Source organism: Indicator indicator, chromosome 29 (genome assembly GCF_027791375.1).
Source record: "Indicator indicator isolate 239-I01 chromosome 29, UM_Iind_1.1, whole genome shotgun sequence".
Classification (NCBI taxonomy): Eukaryota; Metazoa; Chordata; class Aves; order Piciformes; family Indicatoridae; genus Indicator; species Indicator indicator.
The window spans coordinates 6,132,502-6,154,464 of NC_072038.1; the positions used below are offsets into that span (position 1 = coordinate 6,132,502).

Consider the following 21,963-nt stretch of genomic DNA (forward strand, 5'->3'; position numbering starts at 1 on the left):
TTTAAAAAGCCCAACCCTTCTATTAGCTTTGTTTCTTTAGTATACATTTTACAAGTAAATTTCCTCTCCCAAAAATGTCAACAGAAAGAGATACTGCTGTCTTCTATTGCCATCAGTGTAGAAAGTTTTACAAATGTAACATTAAAGCTGAAATTCCTAATAGGAGCACAAGATGATCCTCATGGAGATAAACAAGTGCCAGTATAAAAAAATTGCCCTTTTAGAAAGTCCTATTTCAAAAAAATAAGAAAATAATGAAAATCTGATTTGTATTAAAATATACTGGCTCACCCCTTTTCGGAGTATCCTTATCAAATCTCCTATATACTCTTAGTAGTTTTCTTACTGTGGGTAAGTTTTACAGCTGAACTTCTTAATGTAATTCTAGAAAAGATTGTAAAACAAATATCTGAGCAGTTATTTATGTTTAAAGGATCAAGGAGATGCTTGCTACAAAAGTAAGTATTTTTTTTTAAAGTGCTGTGACTTTTCAGGTAGCTCTTTAATATTCTTACAGTTTGGATGGATTTATATATCTACCTTCATTATTAGCTTGCAAATCTAGATTTGTAACTGTTGGGTACTTTAATATTATCTTGAATTTTGACTCCCCTTTGAAGCAGTTCAGTTCCATTTGTCTTCTTAATAAGTTTCAGCTTTGTCGATTCTATTTAGGTCTGAAGGTGATGATTCTGACTGCAGTATCCAATTCAGTTAAACATGGCCCAAAGTCTTAAAAATAAAATCTGAACGTGAATAATTTATTATGTCTGCTCTGGGTGTTGAGCAGTCTGAAACCTTTTGGTAGAAAATTCAGAAGATGAGTGAGTTAGAAAATGTAATTATGTTTCTTTTGGAAAAGGGAGGCTGAGTGAGGCAGCCACTTTCTCCTTGGAATGGGAATTGTTGATTTTCTCCGAGTTAACAGAGATTCCTTCTTTCAGGTATCTCCAAAACGTGAATGTTCATCTCTTCTTACAGATTGCCTAGTGTTGTGTGTGTCAGTTTGATCTGTGGGGACCTGTGTTCAGCTCTTTCTGTAGAGGAGCACCTTTTTCTCAGGACGTGAAGCACAGTACACAGACTTTACAAAGGCTGAAATTCCATCTAAGTGTACTTCAACCTTTTGAGCTTTTTTTACCTTCATTGTATTTCTAGTTGTTTTTTTCTAAAGGCTCATCTTTTAAGCCTTTTTTACTTAAAAATTGCTTAAAAACCTATAGCTAGATCTACTTCTGTTTATAATTAATTTCTTAATAATCCATTGTCATGTAATCAATAATAAATGAAGAAGCAACTGGATCCATGATGAAATTGTGGTCCTTATTTTGTAACGAGAGAACATAGTGATCCATTAGTAGGCAGTTGTACAGGGAGGATGTCATTGCCAGGTACTGCCACTTTTGACCTGCTGCTCTTAGATGTGATTGACACATGTTACATGGAATGGTGCAGAGGAAATGGTACTCTTGTGGAATTGAGGCCAGTGTGTCCTGGGATATGGAACACAGTGCCCGTTGCAGGTCAGGCATAATGCCATGCTGGGAGTGGGGAATGGTTAACATGCTGGAGGGCAGGGCTGTCATCTAGAGGGGACACTGCCAGGCTGGCTAGCAGAATAGCAACTTTGTGAAGCAAAGACAAATTCAAATCCCACCTCTGGGGTGGGCAAAGTCTGGGGATGTCTGACTGGAGAGCAGCTCTGCAGGGAGGAGCAGAGGAGTCCTGGGGCAGAGGAGGTTGTATGTGTGCAGCCTTGTGATGATGGGGGCTGGCCTCATTCTGGGTGATCACAGAATCTGGTTATGGGTCCTGTTGCAAACAAAACTGAGGACAAACTGGAGAAGATGGCTACTGAGGTGCTTAGGGAACTGGCATATTTAGTAGAGCGGGAGACTAAAGGACCTTGATATTTATTTATTTACTTACTTACTTACATAAAGAAGCTCAAAGGTGGCTCTTAATAGCAGTCTTTCCCTACCTAAAGGGTGGTTGTAGAAAAGACGGAGGCGTCCTGTTTCCAGAGGCACACAGTTTGAGGACAAGCAGCTGGAGCAAGTTACAACTACAAAATTATGCCTGGACAAATGCAAAAACCCCTTCACCATTAGAGGGGCTAATTACAGGAATGAATTGGCCAACTCTATACTTTAAAGTTTGATTAGACAAGGCCCTGAGCACCTCTGTCTAATTAGCCCTGCTTTTAGCAGGAGATTGGACTAGAGACCTTCAGAGAAAGGTTCATGTCAGAGAAAACCTGAGTTGAAGAAGGTCTGTTCAGTGGGACAGGTGCTGTGAAGTACTTCAGTTTCACTTCGAGTGAGTTGCCTGTATGAAAAAACAAACAAAAGGAACCTCCCAGATGCTGACTGGATTCTATGGGTCTTTTTAATGGAGAAAGCTGAAGCTCTCCTTGGCAGTCAGTAAACTAACAAGAGTTTGGAAACTCTCACCTTGTCATTTGTTTAGATCTGTTTAAAATACAGGGAGATCCTTGCATTAACTGGTGTTCAGTGTCGTAGGGAGTGTGAAAGAATGGAACTGCACAGTTTTAACTACCTCGATGTAGGGAGTTAGTAGTGCTGAACCCTGATAATCTATTTGAATGTAAAATCTGGAGGTGCTGATGAAAGAGTAGTAGGATGGCAGCTCCTGTCCAATTTCTGTCCTGGTTCTTAAAAAACAATCAAAGTGGAATAATTAAAAGGATACTGAGAAACTGAGTTGTCATAGCAGGGTATATGTACAGGGAAGAAATCAGATTCCTGCTTCTGTGTTTTGGCTTCCCAGGTGGAGACAGGTCAGAATTCCTCAGTTTTACATGATATTTTTATGTAGACAGACTTTAGAAGTCTATAATCAGCTTTTAACAAGGAATCACAGAATCAAACAGGTTGGAAGAGACCTCCAAGATCAACAAGTCCAACTGATCACCTAACCCTAGCTAATCAACTAGACCATGGCACTAAGTGCCTCATCCCGTCTTAAACACCTCCAGGGACATTGAACCCAGCACCTCCCTGGGCAGCCCATTCCAATGGGCAATCACTCTTTCTGTGAAGAACTTCCCCCTACACAGCTTGAGACTGTGTCCTCTTGTTCTGTTGCTGGTTGCCTGCAGTACAGACAGAACTGCTGAGGAGAATTGAGGAAATACTAGAAATACAGATGTGACAAAACCAGACTTTGCACATTTTTCCCGCAAGGTGCTTATCTGGCACCCTATAACGTTGCTGAACTCTTCAGAGGTAGTGCCTGGATCAGCTTGTCTGCATTTCGCTGGAACCTTTAGAGATAGTAAGAATTTCCTAGGGAATCATTTGAAATTCTTTGATGCTTCTTGTCTGTTTTCAAGTAGTAAAGCCAGGATGAACTTTTAAAAAAAAGAATAATTAGGATCCTGAGTTGCACTTCTGTTGTGACTCCCCTGCAGCAGTTTCCTAGATTGCACATTTCCCTCCTTTGTGCTCTGTAGAAAGCACAAGGCAAGTACACATAATAAACAAACTTACACAATTATTTAAGTGTGGATACTGTGAACAGTTGTTTGAAATATATAAAATACAATGTTGGCACATCAGGTAATAGTGCTTTTTGTTTTCATCTCTTGTGTACCCAACACACTTCTAATCATGTAACTGCTACACATGGATGGTTTGTAAACATACAGGTTTAAGAATCTGTTGGATCAATCTTGCTGGCTCTGTTTGATTTTTTACTCAAAATGGCATCATCTTATACAGAAAGAATGGTAGTTAAGTCGATGAGGTATAGAGTGACAGCTTGTAAAACTACTCCTTTTTCTTTTTGTGCTTTTTCCTTTTCTTTTTTTTTTTTTAATAGAAACAGAAAAATCAAATTCAGCTTGCTGCAGACTAAATGTTTGATCAGGTCCTCTCTCCATATGAGCATGCTGTGGATTTTGTTTAGGTCATTGTATAACTAAAGAACATGTCAAAACTAACTTGGCTCTGATCAAATTAGAATGTGTTCCGTACTTTGATTGTGGAAGTACATGTAATAAATACATTTGTGTGAATGCAGTTTATTCAGAAAATCTATTGGTTAGAATGCATTTTATTCTGCTTTTGGCTGAGCACCAGATAGTAAAAATAAGGCTCTATTAAAAAAACTCCTCTGTTTACAAATAGGGATCAATTGACACATATGATGTTCTGACAATATTCAAGTGTTCTAACCAGGGGCTGGTTTGTGAGTATGTGGTGGCTTCCTTAATAAGCCATACTTTGAGGTTCAGCATGTGAAATAAGTTGTAACAGTGTAGCACCTTAAGTTTTTAATTCAGGTCCTGACTAAAATTTCCAATTACTTGATGCATTTCTGTCCTATATGGTTCCCTTAATTAGTCAAAGCTCCTGGGTTTGGGGGTGCTTTTGGTTTTTCTGCCGAAGTTGAACAAGATTTGAGAGCACTACATCTCTGTTATACTTCGAAATCTGTGCTTTAGCCTCATCTCCTTAAGCTGCCGTTACTGTTTTGGGGAGGCAGTACCTTAATGTAGTGCAGTAGTGTAAGAGGGGAGATGTTTCAGTGTGCATACTTGGATGAAATATTGGAGGAGTTGTCAAGTATACATTTCACATGTTTCCATATTTCTAGTACTTGTGTCTAAGTTGTGAAGATCTACCTCCTCTCCATCCTTACTCCTCCCTATTCCAGTACTGCAGGACTCTGGTTCCTCATTATTATGTACTAGATTTTTTTTTTTTTACTAGGCAATACAGAATCTAACCACTGAACAAAGTATTTAAAGCTGTGTCTGATTGTTACCACATTTTTCTTAGGTTGACGTAAGTTTGGTCTGAAAAGCATTAAGTTAAATTTGCAGGTATGGAATAGCCCTGTAAAATACATAAAGGTGACTAAACCTGTCTCTGTGTCAAACATGTTGTTGTTCAGGTTCTCACAGATATTTTTATTTGATCTTTAGCAAAAAGTTTGCCTTTGGCTATGCCCTCTCTGCCTATACTTGAGGAGTAATGTTGTCATAATTGCTGATTAACTGAAATGTTTAGAAAATGTTTTTATTAGCAAAACAGTTGAGACCTCTTTCAATTGTCACTAAAGCATTATAAACAAAAATACACTGGAAAAAGCAAGCAGTAAGTTCTTGATGAAGATACTTAAAAAGGAAAAAGAGCTCAGAACTTGATCCATTTAACTGTCTTGCTGAAATACAAGTGCAGTTTTTTGGCATAGATTCTGTTCCTAATTTAGTACATTGAGCATGTTTCAGAAATAGGTCGTCTGTTAAATGCGGACATGGTCCATACTGAGAAGGAAGACAGAGCAAAGGAAGGTCATTGTCGATTCTTTCTCTTCTTCCTGATCCTGGGTGTGTGTTGTAGGAAGAAAGAATCGCTCTGGTGTGTATGGCAAGAAATGCAGTGAAAATCCAATGCTGCCTTTGTTCTATAAACATCCTTAGATTAATTTTGAGAACTAAAACCCAAAGCACGTGAGAGCGTTTTTAATGCTGCTCCACAGCTGAGTGTTGCTTCCAATTCTTACATCACTTTTATGTTTAATACATTTTTCCAGACAAATGATCACTTTTGTTTACAGTCTGTATCTCATGGTCATAGCTACGTTTCTTAGGCCTGTTCCAGCATACTGCTGTTCCCTTCCGTTATAAAACTAGATCTACCCAGAATCACTTAAAAAACAATCATTTCCTAAGATTTATTTCTGGGTATTGTTGTTGTAAAGTCCTTTTCATCTTGTAGAAAGAGGTTTGTTAATATAATTGTGGGTTTAGTGCTGAGTGTCATCTAACAGCATAAGAAAGAGGAGATAGTGAAGTTATACGAACTGTATTTTTTATAGATGCTTTTATTGAGAGAAAATTAAGTTTCTTGTTTACTCATTCTGTTTATTTATTGAGAAATTATAAATAGCCTGTTCTAACTGGGTTAACTTCTGAATGCCGTATACAGAGATGGAAAAAGGAAAATACTCAAAGTTGCATTAATTGTATTTTATTTTCCAGATTTTTAAACAACTGCATGTCATTAACTTATTATTAGCCTTTAAATTTGGCCACTTGATCTTTGGTAGTATGTGAAAAACGGGCAATTTCTTGAAATTGGCATTTAAATTCAGCTGGTATTTGAATATAGCAATACACTGTGTAAATTATTAGAATTAGGATTGGTATGTTTACTGAGGATTTTAAGAAAAGAGAAACCAAATCTTTTAGTTAGACCAGTCTATGAAACTGGGTAGATCTCAAATTTGCCAGCATTTGTGCTCCTTGACTAATTTTTTTATCAGGGAACCTACTTGTTTATTTGCTGAAGCCATTCTTTGGCATCATAAAATAACAGCCTTTTGTCTTCAAAATAGTACTTCTTTAAGGGTTAGTTGCAAGATGAACGTCAAGAAATTTAGACATAGCACATAAACAGCCTTGTTAAAAAGAATTGCATTTGCTTGTATTTCAGAATTTTAAAATTGCTTGCTTGGGGATCTTTTTGTGGTCGCATTGATCTCTCTGTGTGACCTGTAAAATGGAGGTCTTACATCATATTCCCTACCCTTTCCCTTTTAAAGAAGGTTAGCTGCTACATATGTCAGTTAGGCAGGAAAGTTCACACTCTGTAAACAAGTGGCTTATGTATTTGTTTTTTATTTTTCAGCTGTACTTTCAGGTTTCCCAGCACAAACATCAAGATAACATTCACAGCTCTGTCCAATGACAAGAGAGAAAAACAGGAGGCCCCGGAGTCCCCAGTGAAGCCTGTGCAACCTCAGATCTCTCCCTTAACGATAAACATTCCAGACAACATGGCTCACCTGATCAGCCCTCTCCCTTCTCCCACAGGAACTATCAGGTATTTAAACCCTGCAGATTGGCTACAGGGCAGTGCATGGTTCCAGGCTGGAGACAGCTTTCTAATTAATTTGGAGTATTTTGCTTTTGTGGTAACAGTTGAGTAGAATCTCAGTGTTCCATGCTGTGGAGAAATGCACCATTCTGCTAACTAGAAAGATAGTTGCATGAGCAGCCTTTAATATTCACACGTGATGTGTTAAATTGTAGCAATTTGCTCAGGAGCTTGGCATTCTAGGAACAGCAGAGGAGCACATCTTTCTGTTGCCTTCCAGATGATTTAGATTGCTTTTTACTCCTGCATGCTTATGGCAATATTTAAAACTATGTAAATGATATCATGTTTAATCATTCTGATAATTCATTGTCCTCCTGAAGTTCATCATCAGAAAAGACAGGGTTTGGTTATCAATAATGTGGGAAAAGTAATCTCTTACTCCAGAAGATTTGTTATTGATTAGTTTTTGCTTGTAGTAAATAGATGTTTTACTTATAGTACAGTGTGAGATGTGGAGTTAAGTGTAGGGAAGTCTTCTTCGGGTAGGTTAATCTGTTTGTTTTTTTTTTTTTTTTTCACTTGCTGTGCTGCTGAATTTGGTAGTAGTAGATATTGCACAAGTTGGTACTTAGGACCAAACTCAGTGAAACAAGCTGTCCTCACAAACTGGTAAAATTAGGTCAGATCCAGTTTTTAAAATCCATAGTGAATTCAGGAGCAAAAATTTTAGGAGTACTAAAAGTTGTTCTTCAAAGTCATATGCGTGCTTTTGAAAGTTTCTTCTCCCCTGATACCTTCATTTGAGTGAAGGACTCTTAATGCTTGATTTTTAAAAATCTAGATCTTGTTAAGGAAATGTGAATGTAAGGCTAATTGACTATTTTCACACTTGCCAAGATCTTGATCTCATATCATCGTGTTTAATGAGATCTATATAAATGGTGGAAATAGAGAGAAAAGAGATCTAGACCCGACTGCATAACAGGTTTGCTTTCCTATTAAAATTCAGAGAAAACATATCTTGCCCCAAAATGACAGAGCATCTCATAAATATTTCAGATCTCACATGTATCACTGCAGTCTTTGCCTCACTATGAATTTTATAATTCTCTTCAGGGCTTTCATGTACCTGTTGAGTATAGCTTATTACCAAAAAAACCCAAACAAACAACCCCCCCCCCCCAAAAAAAAAAAAATCCACAAAAGACCACCAACCCAAAAAACCCAAAACAGTTTAGAGTCTATTTTGAGAGCAAAACTTGACAGTTTCTCTTCAAATCATCCTGTTTTGTAGAAGACTTGTAAACTTGCTTTGATTAAACCATATGTGTCGCTTTGTCAATATATGCTGAAGTGAGCACAGCAGAGGGATGTTGTCACTTGATAAGTGAAAACACAGAACGGCCCTGACCTATATTAAAAAAAACCAAGTTAATTGCATGTTTTGGCTCTAATCAAGGATTCTTCTCTACAGCACAGACAATTCAGTCACTCTCATGTAGTGTGTATCACTGGTAGCAAATTGCTGGGGGATTTCTTATGATGAGAAACTTAAAGGTTTTATATTTTATATATATATATATATTGCCCAGTCCACTGTGCCTGCCCTATTTCTGTACATAAAAAGAGAGGTATCAAAGAAGATGAGAGGCCAGGTAGACAAACAAAACTTGACAGATGGAAATTTGTGAAAGCTTTGTTGTATAAGTGTAAATAACATTCTCTAGATTTATTTACTCGATGTTTTGAACTAGAGATTCAAGCTAGGTTAAAGATTGTCTCTGCAGATGAGGCTGATTCTAGGGGCATAGTTTATTCATTTTGATTTTCAGTTAACTCTTTTGGAATTTCTGAGGACTGTAGTGAAATCAGTGGCAGTATGACTTGATGAAGAGTGCAACCTTAGAGAAAACTGTCAGCATTTTTTCGGGGGAGGGAAAAGGGGACAGACATCACCCTCTGACTGTTCTGTTAGCTAAATGAAAATCGTGGGAAAAAAATGGCTTTGTGCAGCTGTGGTTCCCGTGGACTGTACAAGGCAGGGAGAAAATGGTTAAAAAGATGTTCCAGTGGAATTCTGCACAATTTCATCTTTGTTTTTCTGTGACGGATAGCAAAATGTCAGCTACCAAAAGATACTAATTTCATTTTTTTTGCACTATCTTTTACTAAGTAACAGTGTCTGCTCTGTTGCCCTAATACTGCCTTAAATGAGTCAGTGATGATGCATCCCATTTATAGATAAGCTAATGATTTTTAGAAAGATCTATGTGTGTATGTATGTGCACATAACTGCAAATGCCTCACGTGTTTCAGATTCAAGTGAGAATCAAACCTTTTTTCTTCTCCATGCTCGCTATATTTTCTCAAAAGTGCAAAAATAGCACAGAGGAGAGATGATCTTTTTTGAGCAGACTGAATACAAGCATATGGCAAAAATTTAATGGAGGATGTGTTTCTTCTTTCAGATAAGTGTCTTTAAAATTTGTGGTTGCTTATGTAGTTAAAGTGGACTTTTCTAATGGCAAATCTTACCCAAATACAGTGCAGCCTAATAAATCGGTTAATCCTTTTTCCTTTGAGGAGGAAAGCCTGAGCTCCATTTGACACGTTTCTTCCTGCAGTGATTTTAATTCCCATGGATGAGTTAGAAAGACTTGGAAGATGAGGCTTATAATGGAAATACTGACAGACCCTTAACTCTAGCCTAGAAGCTCTGGTAGTGGGCTTTTCTGCAATAAGAGCTTTTTGATTAGACGTAATGTGGTGATATACTGTATAACAAAATAGTAGGATCTTCTTTTTATGCTCTACAGTGCTGCAAATTCCTGCCCATCTAGCCCCCGTGGTGCAGGCTCTTCAGGGTACAAAATGAGTCGTGTGATACCATCTGACCTACATTTAATGGCTGACAATTCCCAGTCAGAAAATGACAAGGAAGCATCGGGTGGAGATAGCCCAAAGGTAAACATTGTTTGAAATCAATCCCATAAATTACATCTTAGGTGACTGCAAGATTTCTGAAACGCTGTTTACTAAAGTATATAAACTAAGTCATAATTGAACATCACAGACTTTGTAAAGGGCTTGTAGGTTTTTGTGATTGGATATGAGATTTCTTCATTTATTTGCCTCTCTTCCCTTTGGGGGAGGGCCTGTATGTATTTTTAGTTCTCTGTTTATTGGCTATTGAAAATTCTTTACTGTTGCATGTTTCTCTAAATTTTTAATGTTATTTTAAAATCTGATAATCAGAAGAGCAAAATTACCTTAGTTTCTTTTTTGCTTCAAGGTCCTGGTTGTCCACAAGTGCCTTAAATCAAGTTAATTGTGTTTCATAACTTTTGATTTAGTATTTGTGTCTAAAATCTATTGATGCGTACTTCTTTTTCTGTACAGGACGACTCTAAGCCACCTTACTCCTATGCACAGTTAATAGTACAAGCAATTACAATGGCACCTGATAAGCAGCTTACACTAAATGGAATTTATACGCACATAACTAAAAATTATCCATACTACAGGACAGCAGACAAGGGCTGGCAGGTAAATCTGATTTCTGGAATGTTTGTTTTTTCAGTTGGGAGTAATACTGGTGGTTGTAAATGGTCATAACAAGTCCCTCGGTGAGCCTAACAACCCTTCATACATAGAACTTGTCAAATGAGTGTATTCTCTTTTTCCTGATTGTACCTTCTCCAATAAAGTAGGCAATTTAGACAGTTCGTATAATACAGTTGAGCAATTTTTTTTGTAATGAGTTAGACCAAATCTTTCAGTTCCACAGAGTTAGTTTCTGCTTCCTTTCCATTTTTAAGGAGACCAAGCTCAGCATTTGCCAGAATGACTAACCCAGTATGAATCAGTCTGGCTTAGGCTTGCCAGATACACATAAAGGTTCAGTGCCTTTGCTGCTGTTTTTAGTTTTGGCAAAGGACAGAAGAGCACAATTGGCAGCACTGGTCAGTGTGCCCCTGTAACATTCAGACTGAGTTGATCATGGAGTATCAGTTTCTCTGGGTTGCTGCTCAGTATGGTCCTGATCAGCAGCAGAGGCATGCTCTGAAGTTATTTTCAGGGAAATAAAATTTGGAGAGACCAGGGGAGGGGAAAAGTGAGGAACTTATACTAAACTTACTGTACAAGTAGAAGGCTAAAGAGTACTTCCCTGCTCAGTAGAGGGATAGATTAAAAAAAAAAATATTAATCACATATTTATTGTCTGGCCTGTATGAAAGTTGAGTCACTTTTAGAGGAATTCCAGGGTTAGTGGGAAGTGTAACTGTTTCTTTTTCACACGTAAGCAATGCAGGATCCTGGCTGCTATGATACTAACAGGTCTGTTTTATCAACAAGGTTCTGTTCATTGGTGTGCTTTTTGCTTCCTGTTCTGAAAGATCTTGAACACCCATGTCTGTAACACTTCTGGGTGTAGGCATCCTGGAACCAAACATCCACATGCATTGTAATGCTTGGCTAAAGAATTCTGCCTTGCAATACTGTGTGTGTCTAGATATATAATACTTTACAAAACTGAGGTGACAGACACAACAGACGCAGTAGGCGCTAATGAATTATTCCAGAACATATCAATTGGAAGAGCTGAAAATCAGATGCTGTTCAGTCATGAGTCACAAAAAGCACTGCTAGAACACTAAGATGTGCACTTCAGGTATGGAAGCTCTGCTAGTTTATATCCATTGCAGTTAGGGTGACTTAGAGATGTTTTAAATAATATTTGAGGCTGTATATGTGCATATCAGTAAAAACAGAGAGTACTTACAAGTGTGTAGTACAGAAATCCCTACACCATGACAAATTGTGTTGAGGTGTTTATATTCTTTCTTACACAAAGGTCTCATTTTGTTCAGCACTTGAAGGTTCCTCTTTGTGAATTTATTTTAGCAGGTACTCTTTTATTCTAGCATATGGAGAAATAAATATAATTTATAAACATGTTCTTGGCTTTCTAGTTCAGTTTCATTTTTTGGCAGGGAAAACCATTTCTGGTTTCATCAGTTTGCATTTAAGAAACCATACATGGTTATCATTGCTTTAAGTTTTCCAAACCTGCCATCTGGGTCATGAACTCAGACATTTGAGCAAGATCTGCATTTGATTTTGCAAACTTTAAAGAGCTTTTGTTAACATAAAGCTTTTTCAACTCTGTTTTCCCACTGTTCCCCTGCAAGTATTTCAGTGTAAACTTGCCATTATTTCCTTATGTGTGCAAAGCCAAGCACAGGGACAGCCACTTCAGGCTGTTAGCAGCTTTCTCTCTGGTCAAGGAGTTTTGTGTGTTACAGCAAAGTGAGGATGAAGTCATGTGCAAACTAAAGTGCAGTAATGAAGATCCTGCTGAAGAGCTGTGTTAGGACCTGCTGCCATTTGCTGTTTTTCTAGACACACTAAATCCTTGGCTGCTTTCTTGAGACAGACTGGATTGTGGGTGAACTCCCAACTATCTAGCTGCATTTGGAACTTGTGGAATTTAACGTTTTCTTTCTGTATTGGTGTGCAGTAACAGGAGTGTCATATAAGATCAGAATCAGCATATGGTGTATTTTACTGGCCCTCCCAGGATGAACTGCCATTTTCTTTAACACCTGGGGAAGGGTGGCCTATGAAGACTGATAATGAACATTTTTTTTACACTGCATTAGGCACAAGTGTCTGCGGTGTTCTAACAGTTTATTGCAATCACCATGTTTCTCATGAGAGACTGAAATGGGATTCCTGTTATTGCTGCATTGGCATACTGGTTTTTGAATGGTTGGGAAAGATTTGGAAAATGCAAGAGTCCTTTCAGATTCATGGCACTGCCTTTGTTGTGCTCCAAGTGCTGTTGAATTAAGGAATTAAAGAGCTGAACCCCCAGTCTCCTGTAGTACAAACTGCTGCAGTAGGCCACATTCTGACTTGGAAAAGTTATATGAATTCTACATATTTTTTTATGTTCCATAGAATTCAATACGCCACAATCTCTCTCTGAATCGTTATTTCATCAAAGTACCACGTTCCCAGGAAGAACCAGGCAAAGGCTCATTCTGGAGGATAGACCCTGCCTCTGAAAGCAAATTAATAGAGCAGGCTTTTAGGAAAAGGCGGCCTAGGGGAGTACCTTGCTTTAGAACCCCTCTGGGACCACTCTCTTCTAGGTAAGGAAAACCAGATGAACAAAAAGACTATGGGTGTTGTTTAATCTTCAGGCTGATACAGGCTTTGGATACAGTCACAAGTTTAGTAATTTAATTTCATCTAGACTCCGTATTTAAATTCTGTGTGATTTACTAGAAGGCTGCCCTGTACACTAAGCTTGGTTTTATTGCTTGTTTTTAGTGTTAAAGAATTGACTCAGTCTGCATGACTGTCAGACTGTTAATGTAAGCAAGCCTTGCTATACCTTTGGGGTTTTTCTTACAGAGTTATAATTTTAATTCATAACTGCCATCTACTGCATTTTAAAACTGTTTGCAAAGAAAATGATCGTGTACCAACTGCCACTTCATTGAACTCGGAGATGACAATTATGTGTTTAGTTTGATAATGTTCAAGCAGAATTCATGATGGGGAAATAACATGGGTGTAAATTATTCCCTCTGTAAAGTTACGGCCTTTCCGCTGGTGCAGATCTTTTATTACTTGCCCTGTAGCCTGAGATTTGCTCATCACTCCTCTCCCCAGAAGAAACGTTCATGTTTCACAGATTATTTAGTCTTCCTAAGAAGGCGTCCAGCCACTTTTTCTCCTTTAGCTTTATCTGAAGTTTGCTTTTAAATTCTGTCTCTGTTTAACAGAAGTTTTACAAAAGATGATCAGAACTGCTTTGGGTTTTAACTGTACTGGCCAGAAGGCCGAGGTGCCCTCCTGTGGGCAGTGTGTGTTACGGACTCTTTAGAGGAAGGTCACTGTCTTGCACAGTTCAGAAGTTAAAACACATCAGCTGCTGCTTTCATTTTCAAATACAGAAGTGCCCCAGCTTCTCCTAATCACTCTGGAGTGTTGTCTGCACACTCCAGTGGAGTCCAGACCCCCGAGAGTCTGTCCAGGGAAGGATCTCCAGTCCCGATGGAACCTGAGCCTAGTGCCATCCAGCCAAAACTAGCGGTAATACAAGAAGCACGATTTGCACAGAGTGCCCCAGGTGAGGAATCCTGCACTGAGCATTCGGGGTTTGGAGGTGGGAGAGGGCTGATACATAAATATACCAAGATTTCACATGTACTCTTTAAAAAGGTAAATTTTTAGCTTCTTGACATTTAGACCGAATCTTTGATAAACACATAAATACGCCAAGGAAACTCTTCTTGCACACCAACAGACCTGCATGCTGTTCCCTTTGTTACTAAGCAGAGATTGTACAGGACTGCATAGTAACAGTTGTCACTTCCTTCCAAAACATGTTCTTTATAGTTTAGAAAAAAACCCCAAACCTCTAGGGTATGTGGGTTACAGAAACAAGCAAACGTCTCACACACATCTGTGGCGATGTCATCCTTTCAAAGGTGGGGATGCAAAGAACTGAAGGGATAAAGGGAGAAAGAACAAACCTGTGTGATAGGAAGTACCCTATTTAAAGAAAGGAGAAAGAGCATAAGGCGTGATGGGATAAAAATGTATTTATTTAATTACCATAATTTATAGACTTCACAATCTGGTACTACAGAAGGGTCAGTGCCCATTCTCTGGGGAAGGCAAACAGAGATTAGCTTTCCCCAGCCTAGGGGGCTGAGAGTTTGGCCAATGCAGACATGCTCCACACAACACCTGAAGCACCCTACCAGCTATGGGTAGGGTTTTTACTAAATGAGTGTTAAACACACCTTAGGTATTACAGCTGCATTTGGGGAGGGGTGAGGGGCTGTGACCCAAATGCTATATGGGTCTTACTGAGCTGATACAGCACTCAGCTTGAATGTGTGAGCTGCAATAGCTGTGTGTCATAATCTTCACTGTCTCATTTTATCTTTTGGATCATTCAGGCATCTTAATTTTCTGAGTCTTTAGTGTTAAGTTTAAAAGAATGACCGTCTTAATTAAAGTTGGAAGCCTAATTTTTATCTCTTTCTTGGTAGGATCACCTCTATCTAGCCAACCAGTTTTAATTACTGTACAACGGCAGCTACCACAAACTATTAAACCCGTCACCTACACTGTTGCAACTCCTGTGACAACATCAACATCCCAGCAGCCTGTAGTTCAGACAGTACATGTTGTCCACCAGATACCAGCTGTGTCTGTCACAAATGTGACTGGATTAGCACCAGCAAACACTTACACTGTAGCTGGACAGGCGGTAGTCACGCAAGCTGCGATGGTAACCCAGCCCAAGGTAGAACCTCAAGAGAATGGAGACCACAAGGAAGTTAAAGGTGAGAACCTATGGGGTTAGTTGTTTTACTAGCTCTTGGTGTATAGAAGGATTATTATTTGAAACTTTCTTGCAGATGAATGCTTGAAATGTTTGTCTAAAACTGAAGATTTTGAATCTCAGTTTCCTGGGGATGTTGGCACTGGTGATGGTATGCTTTGTCAGTGAGGGCTGATTGAGTAAAAACAAACACTTCAACACTTTCTGGTTTATAACAACATTTTATCTTCTCTTGCAGTTAAAGTGGAACCTATACCTGCTATTAGTCATGCTACAATAGGAGCTGCTAGTCGTATCATTCAGACATCTCAGACCACCCCCTTACAGACAGTTACTATAGTGCAACAGGCACCTCTAGGTCAACACCAGCTACCAATAAAAACTGTAACACAGAACGGAACGCACATAGTCCCCATCACCACTGCCATACAAGGACAGGGCAATGCTGGTATGTATTGTCAGGTTTCTCTTGCTTTGTACCTGTGAAGCCCTCAATGTGACCAGTGCTGCATTTTTTAATGCTTATGTCTTTCATAATCACGCCAAAAACTAAGTTCTAGAAGAAATGCTGATTACAGCCTTTTGCCTTTTTTAAGGGATTGTTACCTCCTGTTGGTAAGAACCAGTGTTTCTCTTCGTTGATGATTACCTGAACAGCTATTTATTCTCTTTGTGCTTAGTGATGGCAACCCGTCCTCACTGCTCATTAAACCCTGGATAAAAACAAGTTTTAAAGAAGTTGCTGTCAAACAGTGCCATTAAAATGGTAACTGCTCCCCAGATGATTTGTCAAGAACCAACCAACAGGAAAACCAGACAGAACTTGCTTGTGGGTTGGCTTTTTGAACTTTTTATTGTTTTTTATTGAACTGATACTAAAAATTACCCGAAGTCTCTAATATTCTGAGATCCTTCTTGTCTGAATGACATCTTTCCTTGCTCAGCCTTTGCAGTCCAAGGGGGTAGCATTTGCTTTTCCATTATTTTCATCCGCTCGTGCTTGTTCACAGCGTACTCAGTTTTGCTTTCCTTTGCAGGTGCATACAGCTTCTTCTAACAGTTTCACTTTGTGATGGTCGCCTGATACTTTATTACAAAAAAGCTTCTATACTATGTTAGCAGAAACTGCTTTAGGCTATCTAATATCAATTATTTTATCTGCATTTCTGCTCTAAAGGCTTTCTAATGGAGTGAATTATCTACTTTGTTTCCTTTTTACTCTTCTTCCATCACTGACATATATAGGTCAGTGTTCTGTCTGCTTCCACCTCATTTCCAGATTAAGTAAAGCAAAAGGCAATCACTGTCAGACTTCATATGTACTTTTTTTTGTCAGAAGGTATGTATGAATTGAGCTGAGAGTCCTGTGATATATACTGATAAGTTAATTTTTAAAGTTAAGAAATAATTCTTTTTGTCTTTTTCCTGGACTCTGAAAACTGAAGATGTTTTCCTTGGTAGGGAGGCCTGATGGCTGCTAGGCGTGTTTAAGCAGTTGGGCTGAATGCAGAATTGTGGTGCTTCATTCTCTGTCACTGTGTGTGATAGGAGTCTGCTGGCAATTTCACTCTGGAGATTTCTGGGCTTAAATACCTTATGAAATGTTTACATTTCGAACATCATGTGAACAGTGCATTCCAGCTCCTGGTCTCTCTGTTACAGGAACTCCTAAACCAGCAAAAACCTAAGTAATTCCGAGGCAAGGCATCTAAAGGAGGAACCTGTCCTACAGAGACACAAATTTGTTTCTGTGTGTGTACAGAGAAGCCTGTGTTCATATGCATACATCTGTATTTACACACCTGTATGTGTGTATTTCTCTTTGGAGAGAAAAGATACGTGCTATCTGAAAGCTAATAACCTCAGAGCAGCTTCTGTTCTAATGTTTTCTATTTGTAGTAAGAAGGTACTTTCAGATCTTACTCTCAGCAAAAGAGTTTGGGAGTACTTGTTATTACCTGTCAGTCTATCTGAAAGCTGTGAAGTCCAAAATAAATTCAAGTCTCTTACTGCAGAATAAAATTATGTAACTAGATATTTATTTTGACTTCAAGTGTAGATTTCAAACACCATTGTTCTCTTGTGTATTTCCTACTTTGACATATCAGTTGTGACAGAAGCCAGCAAGTCTCATCCAGATCCCAGGGTGAATAATGCAGTAATAGTCTTAATGTGTGCTCAAAGAGGAGGGGTAACCTCCTTCTTTTATTTAAGCAACCCTAAGTTTGCAGTAAAGCATTTTATTCGTAAGTAAATCTCTATGGCATCTCTGCAAAAACTGCACAAGGAATAGTTTCGCTAGTAGAAGCTGAGTAACTGTTGAGATGTAAGAAAAAATTCTTTTACAGTTACAGTGAAACTTTTTGCACCAGGTAAATGTTTTCTGAAGCACCTCTTCCACCAGTAAATACTAAGTACAAACCAGTTTGGTTACACGCAGAGGTGATATTCCAGGTATTCCCTAGGATAGTTTCCTAAGAACAAATAATAATAAGAAAAGTAGAGTATCAGCTGAAGGAAGGGAGCTTGTGTGTAAAAGCAGCAGGTAGTTTGATAAAGTTTAGATAAAATTTTCATGAAATGCAATGAACAAGTAAATACATAATCACTATTTTGCATTGTTTGCAAAGACATTTGAATAGTTGGTTTAATAAAGTCAAGGTCTGTCCTGAGAAACAGATTGCTGAGAACAAGTAGAGGGGAGGAACCAGTGGATGTCTCAAATAAAGGACTGTACTTGCTCATTTATGTCCTATCTTTTCTATGGGATAGTGTAGAATATTTGAACTATGCAGATTTCAGTTGATCTGATTCCATTTCCTAGCATTCCTGCTTGTTAAATCCCTGCCATTTCCTTACATTGTGGATAAATGCCTCAGCATCTGTCACAGAGGAATTGCTGCTTGAGCCATGTGCACTTCATGGCTGCCTGAATTGTGTAGCTCTACTTAAAGAACCAATGGTCACAGATGGACATGACAAGGAGGTGCTCTCCTTCCAGGCCACGCAATATATTCTGCACTGATCCATAGGTGTGGCCAGAGCCTAATGAAAGGGAGGTTTGAATTCACTTCCCAGTTCTATCACAAATTATGGTGCAGACTTGATTTCTCCCTTCAGCACCCTGTTGACAACATGGAGATAATTCCCTCTTCTCCCACCTTTGTCCAAATCTGCATGAATGTGTTGAGTGATTTGGGAAAATGTCCTTCAGGTTTATACAAAGATTAATCATTTGGACCTGAATCTGGAGGGGAGTTCCTAATACCCCACGCTGTACTGATAACGGAATTCATCATTCTAATGAAAATCCAGGTTTGCTTTCAGTATCATCTGAAAGCAAATTTTGACAAGGATTAGGCTGCTGAAATTGTTGTTACCTTTTTACAGCTGCTGCGAGTCCCTTGCATATGTTGGCCACCCATGCATCTGCATCGGCATCGCTTCCCACAAAGCGCCAGAACGGAGACCAGTCGGAACAGCAGGAACTCAAACGTATCAAAACAGAGGATGGAGAGAGCATAGTCATAGCTGTTAATGTGGACACCCCGTCCGTGGCAGTGAGTGATAAAGGAAGCCAGAACTAGCAACTTAGGGGAGTTTTCTTTTCTGTTTTCTTTTTTTTCTTCTTTTTTTTTCCTCTTTTTTTTTTCTTTAAAAAAAAAAATAAACTCCATGGTGCCAAAAGGAGACACTTAAACATAACACCTAAAACATTGGAACATGTTCTCACGCAGTGGGGAAAGGGGCCCTGTGATCAGACTTCAACTTTCAGCACTGAAAACAAACCCAACACAGGTGGCCTTAAAACTTGGTAATTTCAAGTCAAACTGCAAAACATCTTGTTCCAGAGGCTGTGACCCCCGCTCCTCCCTGCCCCCTACCGAACTGTGTACACTGAGAATGCAGTGTTGGGGAGGGCTGCAGCTTTAACAGAATCTCTATCAGATTATTTTAAGGACTGAGTATCTCAGTGTAACGGCAGCATGATAAGCGCTTAGTGTGAACTGGTTTCAAACGATTGTATATTCCTCAAAGGGAACAGAGGCAAGGAGCCATTTCCTACATCTTGGCAGCTAGCCTTTCATAATGACCTACCCAATGCAGTTGTTGGTAGATATGCAGTATTTTGTTGTTCACATGTGGAATTAGAAATTTTTGAGGTGTATTTTCATTTCTTTGCAAAATAATGGGGTCTTTGACATTTCAAATCACTCCATTTCTACTCCGGAAACTTTGGAATCACACAATACTTTTCATGTGAAATTTTGTTTGGTAAAAAACTGAATGTAGGGTTTTTTTAACCAATGGAATGATTTACTTTTGTCTGTCCTGTTAAAGTTCAGATGAAGCTACTTTATTACATCTGCAAATTTTCATATTTTAGCAGTTGCCTGATAAATTTAATCAAATTTTATTACCATGTGTAGTGATCAAATGCTTCTTTGGGCTTGCATGTAACTGATTAGAAATTACAATGTAAATGAGCCGTTAACTGACGTAAAGAACTGCTATGAATTTGACCAGAGCTGCACTTACCTGTTTCTCTTTCTGCTACCTTTTGCTGTTTGTTACTTTGTGTTGACTTTGACTGTCCCTGGCATATTTTTCCAGTCTAAAGTAAAACAAGAGTCTCGCTTAATATTGTGTATGTTTAAGATAACAGACTGTTCTTCATTTAGAAAGATGAAATTCTTTATCACAAGTCCTTTTAAAAAGAGTAAAATTATCTTGTCAGAGGTATATTCAATATTTTTAAGCTTAAGCACCCATCAGTAGAAATTAATCTGACCAGTTTCTCCATAACACTTTTGATGTCATACACTGACCCTTTGGGGTCTCCATTAAGAGTAGCTGTTGTGGTTTTCTAACAGTGGCTACCAGATTATTATTATAACTTTTTTTTTTTTAAGTGTGTGTTCTGCAGTTGAACATTTTAAAATGTATTGGTAATTTCTCACTTTAACTGTGGTAATAGATTCCACTTTACATTTCAAAATTAAATTTGAACATAAGGCTGCTGTTCAGTCTTTAATTCACATCCCATCTGATTTCCTCATGCAGTAAGGTGAGTGGAAGCTAGATAGTTGGCTTAATTTGAATCTGAGTTTTGTCATTTTCTGTAATAATGATGCATTATTTATATTTCCTTTCCCACTATGAAAGGAAAAAAAAACCTGTATTTTCACGATGGACTGAACAGTTTGGAGTGGTTTATTTAGGCAGCTTTTGGGAACTATTTACCTAAAGACCAAATATGAGAAATCTGTACAAGTTTTGTGTTCATCCACAGAATGGAACTGTTACGATGTCTCTGCAGATAATGCATATTAAAAAACTATGAAACAAAACCTCTACAAAAGCTGAATTTATAACAGGCATTTAAAAAAAAAAGGCATAACCTGAAAAGCAACATTTCTGTAAAACTCTGCAACATTTTCTTTAGAGGTTTTAAAAATAATAATAATAAAAAAAAGTAAAGTTTTAACATAACTTTTTTTAAGGAAAAAAAAATATCCAGTACTAGTAATTTAATTTGGTGTTGAATGAATTGACTAGAATGTGGTTTATTTTCAGAAGTGAGAATCTGTTCACAACTAGGGCTAGGTGAATAATAGTGTATAAGATTTTTTTAAATAAAATTAAATTTTATTCAGCAAATTAACCAAGTTGAAATTACTCAACAAGCGTGTTTGAAATATTTATATGGATTTTTGGGTGTCGGCAGTGCCACAGGAAGCGGTGTCAGCTCAAAGAAGCCAAGGTGCTCCTTACTATCATTTAATGGTAGGCAAGCTGTGTTGGACTGAATGATCCTCAGAGGTCCCTTCCAATCCCTACCCTACCATTCTGTGAAGCTGTATGTGATGCCCTCCTGGGTAGAGGGGCAGATAAGAGTATGGTCTGGGTGCTGATCCTGTTACATGGTAGTTACTCACTGGTGCATGTGGAATTTGGCACAGGATTGTGCTTCATTCAGACGGATGAGCCCTCTGAGAAAGCTGCGTGATGCGAGAGCTGGTCCCCTCCTTACACAAACCACCTGTGCCAATCCGTGCCTTGGCCGATGCCACATCGTCTGCAGTGCTGTTGGCTAATGCAGACTTCTCTGTCATATGTGTCAGGCCTTACTGAATGAAGCCCTTGGGTTGCTGAAACAGAGCTGTTCCTTATTTTGTCACTGCATTTCTGTGCTTCCTACCACTAATGCAGTGATGGTTACTGCACGACAGCAAGGGCTGAATGGGATTCCTGTCACACTGCTGCTTCTGCTGTGATGCTTATGACCTTTCTTAAATAGGCCTTACACGCTGACCGTCCTGAACTCCCAAGGTCCATGTAATCTTCCTTTTGCAAATGGAAGATTTGTTCAGGTGACTCGTGTACATAGAGATTTGACCTCCCTTCAGGAGCTGACGTTACTCCTTCCTTTTGTGTTCTAGGATGCATGGTATTACTGCCTTTTGTGCCCCTTCCAGGCTGTACCTGTTTGGTGCTCTTTCTGACAAGAGCCAGCTTTTGTGTAGTCTTTCATACGACTTTGAAAAAGACACAGGATTCTAACATAAGGAAGGCTTCATCACGTGTTTGCCCTAGTGACAAAAGGAACCTTGGGGGAAGAAAGGGAAAAAAGCAGTGAAAGAGGGGCATTGAAATTGTATAGTAGGAAAGCGATGGATTCACCAGTGTGTGACTCGAGCCTGCCCTTGTGAAGTGCACATTGTTCTGTAGCCCTTGTAT

At 38.7% G+C, this 21,963-nt stretch overlaps 1 protein-coding gene across 1 annotated transcript in view; it reads left to right on the forward strand.

Moving 5' to 3' along the window:
• Positions 1-18,813, forward strand: part of FOXK2 (forkhead box K2) — a 63,115-nt gene extending 44,302 nt beyond the window's left edge. The window contains 8 exon segments of the mRNA XM_054393729.1: positions 6,660-6,854; positions 9,668-9,815; positions 10,251-10,397; positions 12,816-13,009; positions 13,820-13,995; positions 14,927-15,223; positions 15,461-15,670; positions 18,613-18,813. Of these exon segments, the coding sequence (XP_054249704.1) occupies positions 6,660-6,854; positions 9,668-9,815; positions 10,251-10,397; positions 12,816-13,009; positions 13,820-13,995; positions 14,927-15,223; positions 15,461-15,670; positions 18,613-18,809 (1,564 nt within the window). The 3' untranslated portion in view covers positions 18,810-18,813.
• The last annotated feature ends 3,150 nt before the right edge of the window (positions 18,814-21,963 follow it).